The sequence below is a fragment of the Sander lucioperca genome, chromosome 11 (assembly GCF_008315115.2).
Source record: "Sander lucioperca isolate FBNREF2018 chromosome 11, SLUC_FBN_1.2, whole genome shotgun sequence".
NCBI classification, from domain to species: Eukaryota; Metazoa; Chordata; class Actinopteri; order Perciformes; family Percidae; genus Sander; species Sander lucioperca.
Genome location: NC_050183.1, coordinates 9331749 through 9345997, shown reverse-complemented (window position 1 = coordinate 9345997; position 14249 = coordinate 9331749). Strand labels below are relative to the sequence as shown.

The 14249-nt window shown below is 40.6% G+C and overlaps 1 protein-coding gene and 1 long non-coding RNA gene across 4 annotated transcripts in view; both read left to right on the top strand.

The window, feature by feature from the left end:
* The first annotated feature begins 435 nt into the window (after positions 1–435).
* Positions 436–14249, top strand: part of LOC116058001 — a 14813-nt gene continuing 999 nt past the window's right edge. The window contains exons 1-13 of one of the 3 annotated variants that reach the window (XM_036007664.1): positions 436–862; positions 3150–3265; positions 3422–3578; positions 3960–4152; positions 4350–4430; positions 5335–5415; positions 7799–7936; positions 8046–8198; positions 8330–8452; positions 9208–9330; positions 12126–12167; positions 12351–12464; positions 13094–13207. In XM_036007664.1, coding sequence (XP_035863557.1) covers positions 594–862; positions 3150–3265; positions 3422–3578; positions 3960–4152; positions 4350–4430; positions 5335–5415; positions 7799–7936; positions 8046–8198; positions 8330–8452; positions 9208–9330; positions 12126–12167; positions 12351–12398 — 1524 coding nt within the window. In that variant the 5' untranslated portion in view covers positions 436–593 and the 3' untranslated portion in view covers positions 12399–12464; positions 13094–13207. Of the gene's footprint in view, positions 863–2883; positions 3266–3421; positions 3579–3959; positions 4153–4349; positions 4431–5334; positions 5416–7798; positions 7937–8045; positions 8199–8329; positions 8453–9207; positions 9331–12125; positions 12168–12350; positions 12465–13093; positions 13208–14249 lie in introns of those variants that run through there. The other 2 variants (XM_036007666.1, XM_036007665.1) reach the window with 2 other exon arrangements.
* Positions 1008–1304, top strand: LOC116037166. Its single transcript, XR_004101804.1, has 2 exons — positions 1008–1134; positions 1173–1304. It is a non-coding gene; the product is annotated as an uncharacterized LOC116037166 (long non-coding RNA).

Here is a 14249-nt window from a genome sequence, read left to right as displayed (position 1 = left end):
GTGTCTGTGTGTGTGTGTGCGTATGTGTCTGTGTGTGTATATGTGTGTGTGTGCATGTGTGTGTGTATGTGTGTGTGTGTGTGTGTGTGTGTGTGTGTGTGCGGATGTGTTGGTGTGTGTTGGTGTGTGTCTGTGTGTGTGTGCGTATGTGTCTGTGTGTGTATATGTGTGTGTGTGCATGTGTGTCTGTGTGTTTGTGTGTGTATGTGTGTGTGTTTGTGTGTGTGTGTGTGAGTGTGTTTGTGTGTGTGTGTGTGTGTGTGTGTGTGTGTGTGTCTGTGTGTGTGTGTGTGTGTGTGTGTGTCTGAGTGTGTGTGTGTGTGTGTCTGTGTGTGTGTGTGTGTGTCTGTGTTTTTGTGTGTGTGTATGTCTTTGTGTGTGTGTGTGTGTGTGTGTGTCTGCGTTTGTGTGTTGGTGTGTGTGTGTGTGTGTGTGTGTGTGTCTGTGTGCGTGTGTGCACTCGTGTTTCTTACTTTGCAAGGTCCGATGACAGGGAGCCCAGTCACGGTATGGGGCCCAAAACCCTAATGGGGCCCAAAATGGTGGACCCCACTCCGATTTTGATCTAATATGGCTCTGGAGCCTCCCCTGATATGCCTCTTGCTTTTTTTTTACTTGGCCCACAATGTGATAAATTATGGGTAAAAGTGTATAAGTGTGTGTGGAGATTTTGCTCCATATCGCCCCCTACAGCTTGTCCTGCGCTATCACCAAAGATACACACTTCCGGAAGTGTGTATCATTTTAGCCAATCAGACATCGCCTTAAATCTCGTATGCCAGATGGTCTCGCGAGATTTGATACATGAACATATCAACACTGAACATGCAGTGGCCTACATACACCTGGCTCTGAACAACAGGTAAGGTTATTTTATTATTATCATTTTAATTCACAGTTTGACTTTATTTATTTGATATTGCTTATTACTTGGTACCCAGTTTCTTGCAACTGCACTTCAACAATTTCCCCATGAAGATTGAGAAACTTTCATTTTATACTGATCAGTTGCAAATGTTAGCTAAAGATCGCTAGCCGCTAATGCTAACTAAAGATCGCTAGCAGCTAACGTTAGCTACAGATCATTAGTTAATTTGCATCACTGTCACTACCCGATGTGAGTCGAGTGCAGATGTGAGTTGCGCATGCGTCACTTTGCGACGAGTGCAGAGGTGAGTTGTGCATGCGTCACTTTGCGACAAGTAGCTTACAACATGCTAACGAGAGACTTCTGTAATGTCAATACAGTAAAAATGGACCTACGTAGCGAAGTTCGTTCACTGCTGGCTGCAAGTTAGCAATCAGACACAACAAGGGCTGTCACGTGAATGGCGTTTTGAGCTAAGGTTAGCAATTAAACAATCATAGATGGCTAAAACATTTTTGAAATGACTGCTAGCTACAAGTTAGCAATCAAACACAACAAAGGTTATGGCCAAGGGTAGCGCACGGCAATATTCACCGTTGATAGCGTACTTTAGCCGGCTCTTGTAAAGTAGAAGCTAAAGTAAAGAGTTAAAATTATATACCGTTAGAAAGGTAAGAAGTTACACTTTAGTTTTACACCATTAAATTAACTGAAAACATTAATAGATGATTTATATTCGTGTTTGAACAGATATTTTGATAGTACGTTAGCCAATAAGTGTCCGAACGTGGACAGTGACGGAGAGAGGAGGAGGAGGAGGAAAGGGAGAGAGGAGGAGGAGGAGGAAAGGGAGAGAGGAGGAGGAGGAGGAGGAGGACGAGGAAAGGGGGAGAGAGAGAGAGGAGGAGCTGCTTAATTTCTTTCCCTTGGACACAGACAGCCAGTCTGGGACTTATGTAACACACATATTCAGGGTTTTGGTGCATGTGTAACACAAGCAGTTATATTGTGTACATCAACTGATTTCAATGAGTCATTTTTATAATCAGGGAACACTGCTTCTGTGATTAGTTCTTGATTTAGGCCCCAGCACCTGTATAAATTAACCTGAATGCCAGAATATCACTTGCCTCACAAAATCTCTGTGATACATGAACATTATAATATTTTGTAGAATTATTAGAGTTACTAATATGTTGGAGAGTTATTGTTGGGTATTCAAGTATTGTAATAGTATACAGGGCTCTAGAAATGCGACCAAAATTTGTAAGGGTGTGACTAAGATTTTTCCTAGGTCGCACCGGTGCACCTAACGTCCTCGCATCCGCTGCCTCTCCACCAACGAAGCGATGTCGTTTATATCGATATGGTTTAATGTTGCGTTACATTATCCATTCCTTCTGTAAAGCCGTGCCTGTGTTTGGATCTCTCCTCCGTGCAGCCCCCCCTCATTCACTCACACACGGCCCACCTGCAACATGCAGACAGACACAGCACCGCCGGTCCACACTGCTGACATTTGTCTACAGTTTTAATTGTTATTAATACAGCTGTATATTGTTAAGTATGAGAGGGAAAGCTGTATTATTACCACAGCTGTATATTAAGTATGAGAGGTAAACCTGTATTGGTACCCGTGTTTACGCTGGTAACTCTCTGTTATTGCGGCCGCCACATTAGAAAAACACATTAGAAGTTATTAAAGGAACACGCCAACTTATTGGGCCTTCAGTTTATTCACCGTATCCCCCTGAGTTAGACAAGTCCATACATACTCTTCTCATCTCTGTGCGTGCTCTAACTCTGTCTGACGGGTTAGGGGTTGATGGCTGTGTCTCATGTTACGTTGTTTTTTGTACATGCTGTGACTCTACAAATCACAACATGTAAATAGGAACATGTTGGCGTTATTTTGTCACTTATTCGGAGCAGTAGGCTAGATGGAACTAGTTACCTGCATGATCTGTGCTAGGCTAAGCTACCGGTGGAACCGTCAGACAGCATTACAGCACACACGGACACGAGAAGGGTATGTATGGTATGTAGCCTGCTGGACCTGGGTGAGAGATGTGACCCATGGCCACATTATCATAGTTCATAAAAATATTAGCGCAGTAACGATTTCATAGCCTACAAAAGACATGTGTAACGGCGCTGACCCGCCAAAGCGCATTCAACCCGTGCTGGACCCATTCATAATGAGTCAGCCGTCACTAGATATTGAGGAGGTTGTTTACTCATGTTGAAAACCTTTGTAATTATTTTAAAATGATTTTCACAGAGCCATCATGTTAAAAAGGAGGAAGAGGATACGGCCTGCTGATGACGCAGTGTCGTATATTCTGTCTTCAAGGGACAAGCCTCTGTTCAAAGAAATCTTTATTGATAGTAACAAAGGTACGGGGATGTCCTTTCAGGGGCAGCCTATTACACAAGTGCATTTCTCAGTACTATTCATTTACATACATACAGAATGGTTGAAATGCCTCAATGTTTCTTCTAATCAAATTTATATTTGTGTATATATGTGTATGCATATTTGTGTCCTCACAGGAAGAGGAGTGTTTGCGAGTCAGCCCATTGAACAGGGAGCTTTTGTCTTGGAGTACAGGGGTGAACTACTATCAAAGGAAGATTGCCAGTCTAGACAATACTCTGATAAACAGAGTACATTCCTGTACGAGTTTCAATGGCAGAAACGTCACTGGTGGTAAGCATGTAAAAACGCATGTTTTGTAGAGATCAGGGAAATTCTAATTAAAGACCTGAAACAAAAGCTTGAATAGTTTATGGATGAATGAAAGCAAGATCAATATTTTAATCACACATGGAAGGTGGATTGCAACAGTGAATTCTAGTGAATCATTTTTGGTTCGTAACTTTTAACTATCACATAAGTCTTGACATTTTAGGCTAATGGAAAGAGCTTTATCTGGATCAGGCATTTCTCCGATCACAGGTCATACAGTTACAGCTGATGTTTTGTGTTTTTAAAAGGCTGTGAAGATGTATACACTTAAAATTTAAATCAAATGAAATTTGATATTTATTATTAATATGGTTAATGTGTAGTTTTTCTTCTGTCTTTTAGTATCGATGCATCCAGAGAGGATGGATCCCTTGGAAGATTAGTAAATGACAACCACAAATCTCCAAACTGCATCATGAAAAAAATCATAGTCAACGACAGGCCACATTTGTGCTTATTTGCTGTTAAGAATATTGAAGCGGGAACAGAAATTGATTACAACTATGGTGATTCACAATGGCCGTGGCGTAAAAAGGTGAGATGGTTAGATTTATACTGATACATACAATTTGAGGATTTAAAGTGTGTGTAAATGTCCTGAATGGTACATGTACTTTTGTATTCCTTCAATATTTATATTAATCTGATTGTCTGTGTAACTGGATATCGATGTGATTGCTCGATCTATATGATTTGATCAATATTAGTTCTTACTTTTTATATAAATTCCAGGTGACAAGCCACCAGACAGAGACGCTCCCTGTTGATCAAACATCCCATGAGGATTCAGACATCGATGCTGCTACCACACAGGTAATGGAGTAATGTACACACAAAGTATTTGTTGAATTCCACACTATGTAATTCTATTATCAACAAAGGGATTTTGTTCATATTTCTTTCCTGATACAGCTTTTCTGTCTGAGTTACTTACTGAGTGATGTAGTAGACTTCTGATTGAGGGAACAATGTTAATCTGAACTAACAATTTTCTAGTCAACTTTCATGTGACCAGTTAACCTGACACGCTCACACACACACATGTTTCTAGTGATATACTTATGGGGTCCAGTTGAGCTCACACACATGTATATGTTTCTAGTCTTATCCTGGTGGGGTCCTCCCGTATGTATATCACTCTTAAGTGATTTTACATCATTTCAACACCTTTCAATATTAAAACCCAAGTTATTACAGGTATAATTTTACACTTCCTGAGCTGTTACATGTTCATAAAGGGCAGTTGGAATGTGATCCACTGCACCCCATATGTTATTATGAGATTTGTTGAGACCTCTAGAAAAGCCCATTGACTTACCTTTAAGCTATATTGGCGCTTTTCCATTACATGGTACCTGCTCGACTCGCCTCGACTCTACTCGCCTTTTTTGGTTTTCCATTACGAAAAAAAGTACCTGGTACCTGCCTGATGTTTATACTTGTGTGCTGGTGTGTGCGTCGAGCCGGCAAGACGACCTGCCACGCTGAGGCGATACTAAAATCTGCAATGGAAAACGGGCGCACAGTGTGTCGAGGCGAGTAGAGTAGAGTAGAGTAGAGTCGAGGCGAGAAGAGCAGGTACCATGTAATGGAAAAACGCCATATGCTGTTTCAGAAACATTTCTCTTACTAGATAACCTGTGTAACTTGTGAATCTCTCCACATACATGATTACTGTCAGTTCTTAATGTGTTCTTGTTTTTTATATAAATTCCAGGTGACAAGCCACCAGACAGAGACGCTCCCTGTTGATCAAACATCCCATGAGGATTCAGACATCGATGCTGCTACCACACAGGTAATGGAGTAATGTACACGCTGTTGCACAAAGTATTTGTTGAATTCCACACTATGTAATTCTATTATCAACAAAGGGATTTTGTTCCTATTTCTTTCCTGATACAGCTTTTCTGTCTGAGTTACTTACTGAGTGATGTAGTAGACTTCTGATTGAGGGAACAATGTTAATCTGAACTAACAATTTTCTAGTCAACTTTCATGTGACCAGTTAACCTGACACACACACACACACACACACACACATATATGTTTCTAGTGGTATACTTATGGGGTCCAGTTGAGCTCACACACATATTTCTAGTGCTGTACTTATGGGGTCCAGTTGAGCTCACACACATGTATACGTTTCTAGTCTTATCTTGGTGGGGTCCTCCCGTATGTATATCACTCTTAAGTGATTTTACATTATTTCAGCATCTTTCAATATTCAAACCCAAGTTGTTACAGGTAACATTTTTCATACAAGCTACCTTTTCTAACTTGTGAATCTCTCCACATACATGATTACTGTCAGTTCTTAATGTGTTCTTGTTTTTTATATAAATTCCAGGTGACAAGCCACCAGACAGAGACGCTCCCTGTTGATCAAACATCCCATGAGGATTCAGACATTGATGCTGCTACCACACAGGTAATGGAGTAATGTACACACAAAGTATTTGTTGAATTCCACACTATGTAATTCTATTATCAACAAAGGGATTTTGTTCATATTTCTTTCCTGATACAGCTTTTCTGTCTGAGTTACTTACTGAATGATGTAGTAGACTTCTGATTGAGGGAACAATGTTAATCTGAACTAACAATTTTCTAGTCAACTTTCATGTGACCAGTTAACCTGACACACACACACACACATATATGTTTCTATCCTTATACTTATGCGTCCAGTTGAGCTCTCACACACACGTTTTAAGTCTTATAGTTATAGGGCCCTATTTTAACGATCTGAAACGCAAGTAGCTTTGTGGGCGGATCTCGGGCGCTGTTGCTATTATACCGGCGGGATAAATGACTCTTGCGCCCGACGCATATCTAAAATGGGTTGGTCTGAAGTAGCTACATTACTCATAGGTATGGTTTGGGCGTAACGTGCAATAAACCAATCGGAGCATCATCTCACATTCCCTTTAAAAGCAGGCGCACTTGTTCCATGGCTGATTGCTATTATGATGGCGGATTTGCCAGGCGCACGCCAGGAGCGGTTCACAGCCAACGAGGCCGACGTTCTTGTCAGGGCTGAAGCAGGAGCGGTCCGGGATGTGGCAAAGTATTAATGGTGGCGATGTTGCTGCGGCCTCTCGGGCGCATCTCCTCAAGTCTGGAGAGGATTGCTGCAGCCATGGAGTGTGGGCCTCCAAACACACCACCTGCTCCTGTTGTGCCCCTTCCTCCCCCCACTCCATCTCCGTCCATCCGCTCCACCAGGAGCACATCGCGTATTGGCACTCCCAGCCCCTCAAGTGTCCAATCCCGCCGTAGTTCAACATCACATCTCCTTAAGTCCTCTAATATTTCCTCATTTATGTCATCAACACATCCATGATTCATGGAAATGTTGTGGAAAACACAGCAAGCCACAAAGAATGCTGCGACTTTTTGAGGACTGTACCTTGTTGCCTCCTGACCTATCCAAACACCTGAAGCGCATATTCAGTAATATTTTTCCTTATGTATGGTTTGCAAAAATGGGAACTGCTGCGTCCGTGTAGATGAGAGAAGCAAAGTGTATGCTGACTTTAGACTAGCACCACTGACTTTAGACCAGGTTTTTCCTGGTCTGTGGTGGAATTGTTTTCTGAAACTGCAAAACAGCACCAGGGAACGTTTGCGCCTGAACATGCCTCCTCTTTTTGCTGAACCGCCCCCGGGAGCGCAAATTCATTCCCTAATTTACCGACGTGCATCTGTGGAGGGAAAAGTCCACTGTGCGTCGGGTGCAAAATAGGAATGATGCATGCACCAGCGCAAAGTCAATTGCGCTGGGTGGAAGCTAGGGCCCATAGGGTCCAGTTGTGCTCTTACACACACACACATGTTTCCAATCTTATCCTGGTGGGATCCGCAGTTATTAATATCACGTCATCATTTCAACACCTTTCAATATTTAAACTCAAGTTGTTTCAAGTTATTACAGGTAATTTTACACTTCCTGAGCTGTTACATGTTCATAAAGGGCACTTTAGAAGTGATCCACTGCACCCCATATGTTATTATGAGACACGTTGAGACCTCTAGAAAAGCCCATGGACTTACCTTTTAAGCTATATGCTGTTCCAGAAACATTTTTCATACCAGCTAACTTTTGTAACTTGTGAGTATCTCCATATACATGTTTACCATCAGTTCTTAATGCGTAATGATTATTTTGTTATATTTAGGTGTGTACTGTCAAAGGTGTTTCCCTTGTGGATTATCTGTTAACTGATGAAACAGATGAGGATTGTATCGAAGACCAACCTCTGACTCCACACTGTGATGACATTTTTGGAAAGCAGAGTAGGAGTGAAAACATTCTGGTATGCCTCAGATACTTTGAAAAATCGAAAAATCTTTCCCTTGTGATTGATTCAATAGAATGTGAACAAAACTGGATAACCATACCTTGACATAACACCCTTTTTACAGATGGATAGAGTATCCGATTTTTCTGAGCCTCTGTATGATTCAAATGAGACTAAAGTGGAGGAAACCGATGAAGAGGATTCTATAATAGGCCATTCCAGTGTGCAAGCAGATGGGGAACTTGTTCCAAAGCTGAGAAGGACGAAAAGCATTCTGGTATGCCTCTGACACTTTAAATACCAATATCTAGTTGAAAGGCCTTTCCACCAAAATATTTCCCTTGTAATTGATTTTAATTGAATATGAACAAAATAGATAACCATACCTTGACAACTCCTTTTTTGTAGATGAACAGATTTCCAGATTTTTCTGATGTGCTCTACGATTCAAGTGATGACAATACAGAGGGCCCTTCCACTTCTAAGTCTGAAAAGGCTTCCCAAAGGCCAAGGAGAGACTGTTTTCATTCTGTAAGCTTCTTTGTTTTACTCACTTAACTTACTTACTTGTTTACTTACTTACTTAAAAGGGTGTTTTAAGTACCAAGTATATTTTTTGTTTTCAATAATATTCCACCAAATATATTAGTAGATTTGGGTGTACATTTGACCAGTTGTTTTCAGTGTGTTTACTCCCTCTAGTCTTGCATATTGTAACAGTCTTTCCAATTTGTAAATTTACTTGGACTGAAAGTACTCTGAATTTCAACCCCTTTAGATTGTACATCATCTCAACTTGCAGTTGACAGTTGAGAGTATAGTCAATTTTGCTGATACTTACCACAATAATTTGGAGGTTGAGTTAACATCTTTTTTCTTCTTCTAAAGATTCAAATGAGTCTTGTAGGATCAGATGACTCAAGTGTAGATAGCGAAGAGGAGTATATTCCAAATCCCAAGGAGGAAAGCACAGACAGTGACTGCAGCTTGACAGTGACCCCAGAAAATAAAAAGAACAAAATTCTATCAACTAGTCAGAGCAGATGCAAGTCTTCCAGTCAGAGCAGCTTCAAGCCTTCCAGTCATTCTGTAACAGACCATTCCAGTGGGCAAGCAGATGAACTTGTTCCAATGTTGAGGACGAAAAGCATTCTGGTATGCCTCTGACACTTTAAATACCAATACCTAGTTGAAAGGCCTTTCACCCAAAATATTTCCCTTGTAATTGATTTTAATAGAATATATACAAAATAGATAACCATACCTTGACAACTCCTTTTTTGTAGGTGAACAGATTTCCAGATGTTTCTGATGCGCTCTACGATTCAAGGGATGACAATACAGAGGGCCCTTCCACTTCTAAGTCTGAAAAGGCTACCCAAAGGCCGAGGAGAAGCTGTTTCCATCCTGTAAGCTGACTTGCATACTTACTTACTTAAGAGTGTTACCCTTTTAAGTACCAAGTATCTTTTTTTGTTTTCAATAATATTCCACCAAATATATATGTAGATTTGGGTGTGCCTTTTTATGCTTTACTCTACATTTGACACATTCCAGTTGTTTTCAATGTGTTTACTCCCTCTAGTCTTGCATATTGTAACAGTCTTTTAATTTTTTTAATTTACTTGGACTGAAAGTACTCTGAATTTCAACCCCTATAGAATGTACATCATCTCAACTTGCAGTTGACAGTTGAGAGTATAGTCAGTTTTGCTGATACTTACCACAATAATTTGGAGGTTGAGTTAACATCTTTTTTCTTCTTCTAAAGATTCAAATGAGTCTTGTAGGATCAGATGACTCAAGTGTAGATAGCGAAGAGGAGTATATTCCAAATCCCAAGGAGGAAAGCACAGACAGTGACTGCAGCTTGACAGTGACCCCAGAAAATAAAAAGAACAAAATTCTATCATCAACTAGTCAGAGCAGATGCAAGTCTTCCAGTCAGAGCAGATGCAAGTCTTCCAGTCAGAGCAGATGCAAGTCTTCCAGTCAGAGCAGCTTCAAGTCTTCCAGTCAGAGCAGCTTCAAGTCTTCCAGTCAGAGCAGCTTCAAGTCTTCCAGTCAGAGCAGCTTCAAGTCTTCCAGTCAGAGCAGCTTCAAGCCTTCCAGTCAGAGTCAATGCGAGTCCAGTCAGAGCAGAAGCTTTGAAACAAGTCATGACTCCACACAAAGGTTTCCTGATGACAGAGCTGATGTGAATGAAGATACAATGGTGCAAGAAGAGGCATCTGTCTATGTCAATCCAGTTTTGAAGAAAGAGGATGGTTCAAGAAGATATAACAAGAAACATCATTGCTTGTATTGTGGACAGGTTGTTCAGAAAATGTCAAGACACTTGTTTCGTAGACACAACGATAAGGTTGATGTTGCAAAAGCGTTTAGTTTACCAAAGAACTCAAAAGAAAGGCATCTGCAATTGGAGTATATCCGAAACAAGGGGAACTTTGAACATAACATTGAAATTTTGGAAAACCAGAAAGGAAAACTCATCCCATGCAAGCAACCAAAGAAAAAAACAGAAGGACAACAATTTATGCATTGTGTGTACTGCTATGGACTGTTCACAAGAAGGGTGATGTGGCGACATTTTCAGGTCTGCAAATTCAAGCCTCAGGGTAAGACATCTAAACTAGGTAAAACAAGAGTCCAAGCATTGTGTGCTTTTGCTGAACCTGCTCCAGCTGGATTTAGTGATGAATACTGGAAGTTCTTAAGTGATATGAATCAAGACGAAATTGCAATTGCTGTTAAGCAGGACCGCTGCATTCTTGAGTATGGTTACAGACTGTTCAAAAAGAATGAGAGGGTAATCAGCCAACACCAATATATTCGACAAAAACTAAGAGAGCTTGGCAGACTGGTACTGGCAGCAAAAAAAGTTACACCTGTGAAGACTATCAAAGAACTCATAAAACCTGAAATGTATGGTCATGTTGTCACTGCTGCAAGATGCCTAGCTGGATTCAGTGATGAAACTGGCAAATATCAACGTCCATCTCTCGCTCGCAAAGTTGGACATAGCTTGCATTCTTTGGCCATGTTTATTAAGTCTGAAGGATTGAAGATAAAAGATAAACAAACTGCCCTAGATGCTGAGGAATTCGCACAACTATACCAAGAAAGTTGGAAATTTGACATAGCAAGCCAAGCGCTGACTCAACTTGATCAGTCCAAGTGGAATGCTCCTCAACTCATACCATTCACCCAGGATGTCCAAAATCTTAATTCCTATTTGTCTGACAAACAGCAGCACCACTTGAATGCCCTCAAAGAGGAGATTTCGCCCTCAAACTGGAAAGACCTTGCTAAAGTGACCTTGACACAAGTTATCCTCTTCAACCGCCGGCGAGAAGGAGAGGTTTCCAGAATGCCCTTGTCTGCATACTTATCAAGGGACACATCTGAAACACATGAAGATGTTAACTTGGCCCTTACAGCACTAGAGCAGAAGCTTTGCAAACATTTCGCACGGATTACCATAGTAGGAAAGAGAGGAAGGAAAGTTCCTGTTCTCCTAACCCCACTCATGAGGGAATCGCTCGATACACTGACTGAGAAGCGAGAAGAATGTGGGGTGCTGAATGAAAATGGATTCTTGTTTGCGTTGCCGCATTCTGTCCATTACCTCAGGGGTTCAGACTGCATAAGGCAGTTTGTGCATGAATGTGGTGATGTCAAAAATCCCAAAGCGCTAACCTCAACGAAACTCAGGAAACACATTGCTACCCTCTCAACTGTTCTGAATCTTAAGACTACAGAACTTGACCAGTTGGCAGATTTCCTTGGGCATAACATAGAAGTCCATAGAAAGCACTACCGCCTTCCAGAGGGCACCCTCCAGCTGGCTAAGATAAGCAAGGTTCTCATTGCATTGGAACAGGGACGGCTAGGAAAATATAAAGGGAAGAGTCTGGATGAAATCCACATTGATGTGAACGGTATTAAGTCTTATTATATTTTAGTGGAAGAAAACAATATTTATAAATCACAACTTTTCAAGAATAAAGTATTTAACCTTGATTAAGAGGGCAAGTTTATAGTGGTATAGTTTGACCATGACTACACAATTTGAGTTCAGCTATTTATATTATCAGTCCAGCTTTATGTTGCGCTGTGTGTAGTACTTTTGTATACAGTTGATTGTTGATCACAACAGTTTCTGCTTTCCAACTCATTCATATTCTATCAATTACCATTTCAGAGACTGTTGACATGGAGGAGTGTTTACAAGAGGACATCGAAGGTATGTGTTTAGGTGGTTATGAATGATCTGTCATTGGATATCAGTATTTATGACCACTGCATGTGCATTTTTGTTCATTCACTGAAAATTGATCCAAAATCCAGCCATCTTTAATGACAGATACTTTTAAGTCAATATATATGTCTTGTATATACTTTTGTTTAAACCAATTTCTATACCCAGATGCCAGTATGCCAGAAGCACTGGGGTCGGAAGATGATGTCAGTGTGACATCCTTGCAAGAAGGTACCTCCACAATGTACCCCCAAAACCAGAGGAGGTCGTCAAAAAAGAGAGGTGAGCTTATCAAATGATTTCAAATTACTTTATTTTCCATGAGGAACTTTGTGTAGTGTAAGACAAATAGAATAACCACAAAGCAATTGTGACTCAGTCATCAACATGATACCTATCATGTCCTTGTAAAATACAAAAAGAAACTGAATAAAATACACAATATTACTAAGAATCAATTGCACACTACTACTACAGTCCTAGGGGCAGTAGTGGTACAATAGTAATAGTTTACCTGTAGGTGGGAAGAGGAGAGGGTGGGAGTTCAGTATGTGGATGGATATAGGCACCAAACTAGATGTGGCCCCTCTAGTCCTGAGGGATAGGGACCTATATTGGCGTGCAGAAGGCATGAGGTTGTGTGTGTGAAGCGTGTGTGTTTGGTGTCTAGGAGTGGGACGCTCACGGTCTGAAAAGTGAAGACAGTGTGGAAGTGCCTTAAACTTGCATTCAATCCAGTGGCCAGATGTCCGTTTGTATAGAAGTCTATGGGAAAATGACCCCACTTCTCACCAGATTACCTCAGTAAAAATGTTCCTGATGTTTATGGTCTCAATCGCTAGTTTCAAATCTCCTTCAACAAGTCGATATATCTGTATTGTATGTTTGTATAAACAATTTTCTGTACCCAGATGCCAGTATGCAAGAAGCACAAGGGTCAGATGATGAGGTCAGTGTGACATCCCTGCAACAATGTACTTCCACAGTGAATGCCCAAAATCAGAGGATGTTGGGAAAAAAGAGAGGTGAGCTTAGAAGAATAAACCAGATTGATTGTCTAATTGTTTCCTGTGGAGCATTTCATGTGTTGACTTAAAGGACTAGTGTGTAACATTTAAGATTTAGGGGGATATATTGGCGGAAATGGAATAAAATCTATATAACTATATTTTCATTTGTCTATAATCCCCTGCAAATAATAGTTTTAATTACCTTAGAATGTGCTGTTTTTAACAATAATCAATTTATCAACTTACTGTACAATATATGGACGTGACCTACCATTTATGGTGACACGATATATTGCCTGCTCCAAACTGCGAAAATCATGAAATTAATCGAAGGGATTCACATTGGCAAAAAATAGAAAAATGCCTGCCCTGAAAGAGGGAGTAGCAAGTTTATTCCAAGTAATTATCTACCTACTTGTTGTATTTACATCATATTTGCACTGATGGTCTACAGGTATAATCTCTCCACAACTGTACAACTGGAGAATAAAGTGTATATTATATATAAAATGTATATTTCCATAGGCGTTGATTTAGGTGGGGACGGTGGGTACACGTACCTATCAGATTTCGTCATGAGTCATTTTGTACCCACCACTTTTTTTGAAAACCTCAAGCTCAATTTCGTTTAAAAAAATAAAGTTCATAACGTAGTTCATATGTGGTGCAGAACTACAAATGTTGTGCTGCACAATATGACTGAAGCGCCTGCACAGTTATTCCATGGGACGGTGCATAGGCTCTGCCGCCTGCTCGTACTTCAACACCGCTCACTTGCGCTCTAACTTCGGATAAACTTTTTTCCCTACACATCTCCAAGGAGCCAGGGACTTTTGCTTTGTGTTTCTTTCTCAAGGAATTGTCAGATTCCGTTTTGAAATGCTTTTTATTTTTTTTGAAGTTGAATTGAAACTTCCCCTGATCTGTAGGAATCATTCTCTCCATTCAAGAGGATTGCGTTAGCATTAAAACCCCAGAAGCAACTATTTCCACAGTTATTCAGTGTCCCAAAAGTAGGCTACTCCAGAAGTCTTTTTGTTTTATCCTGCGCAGCTCC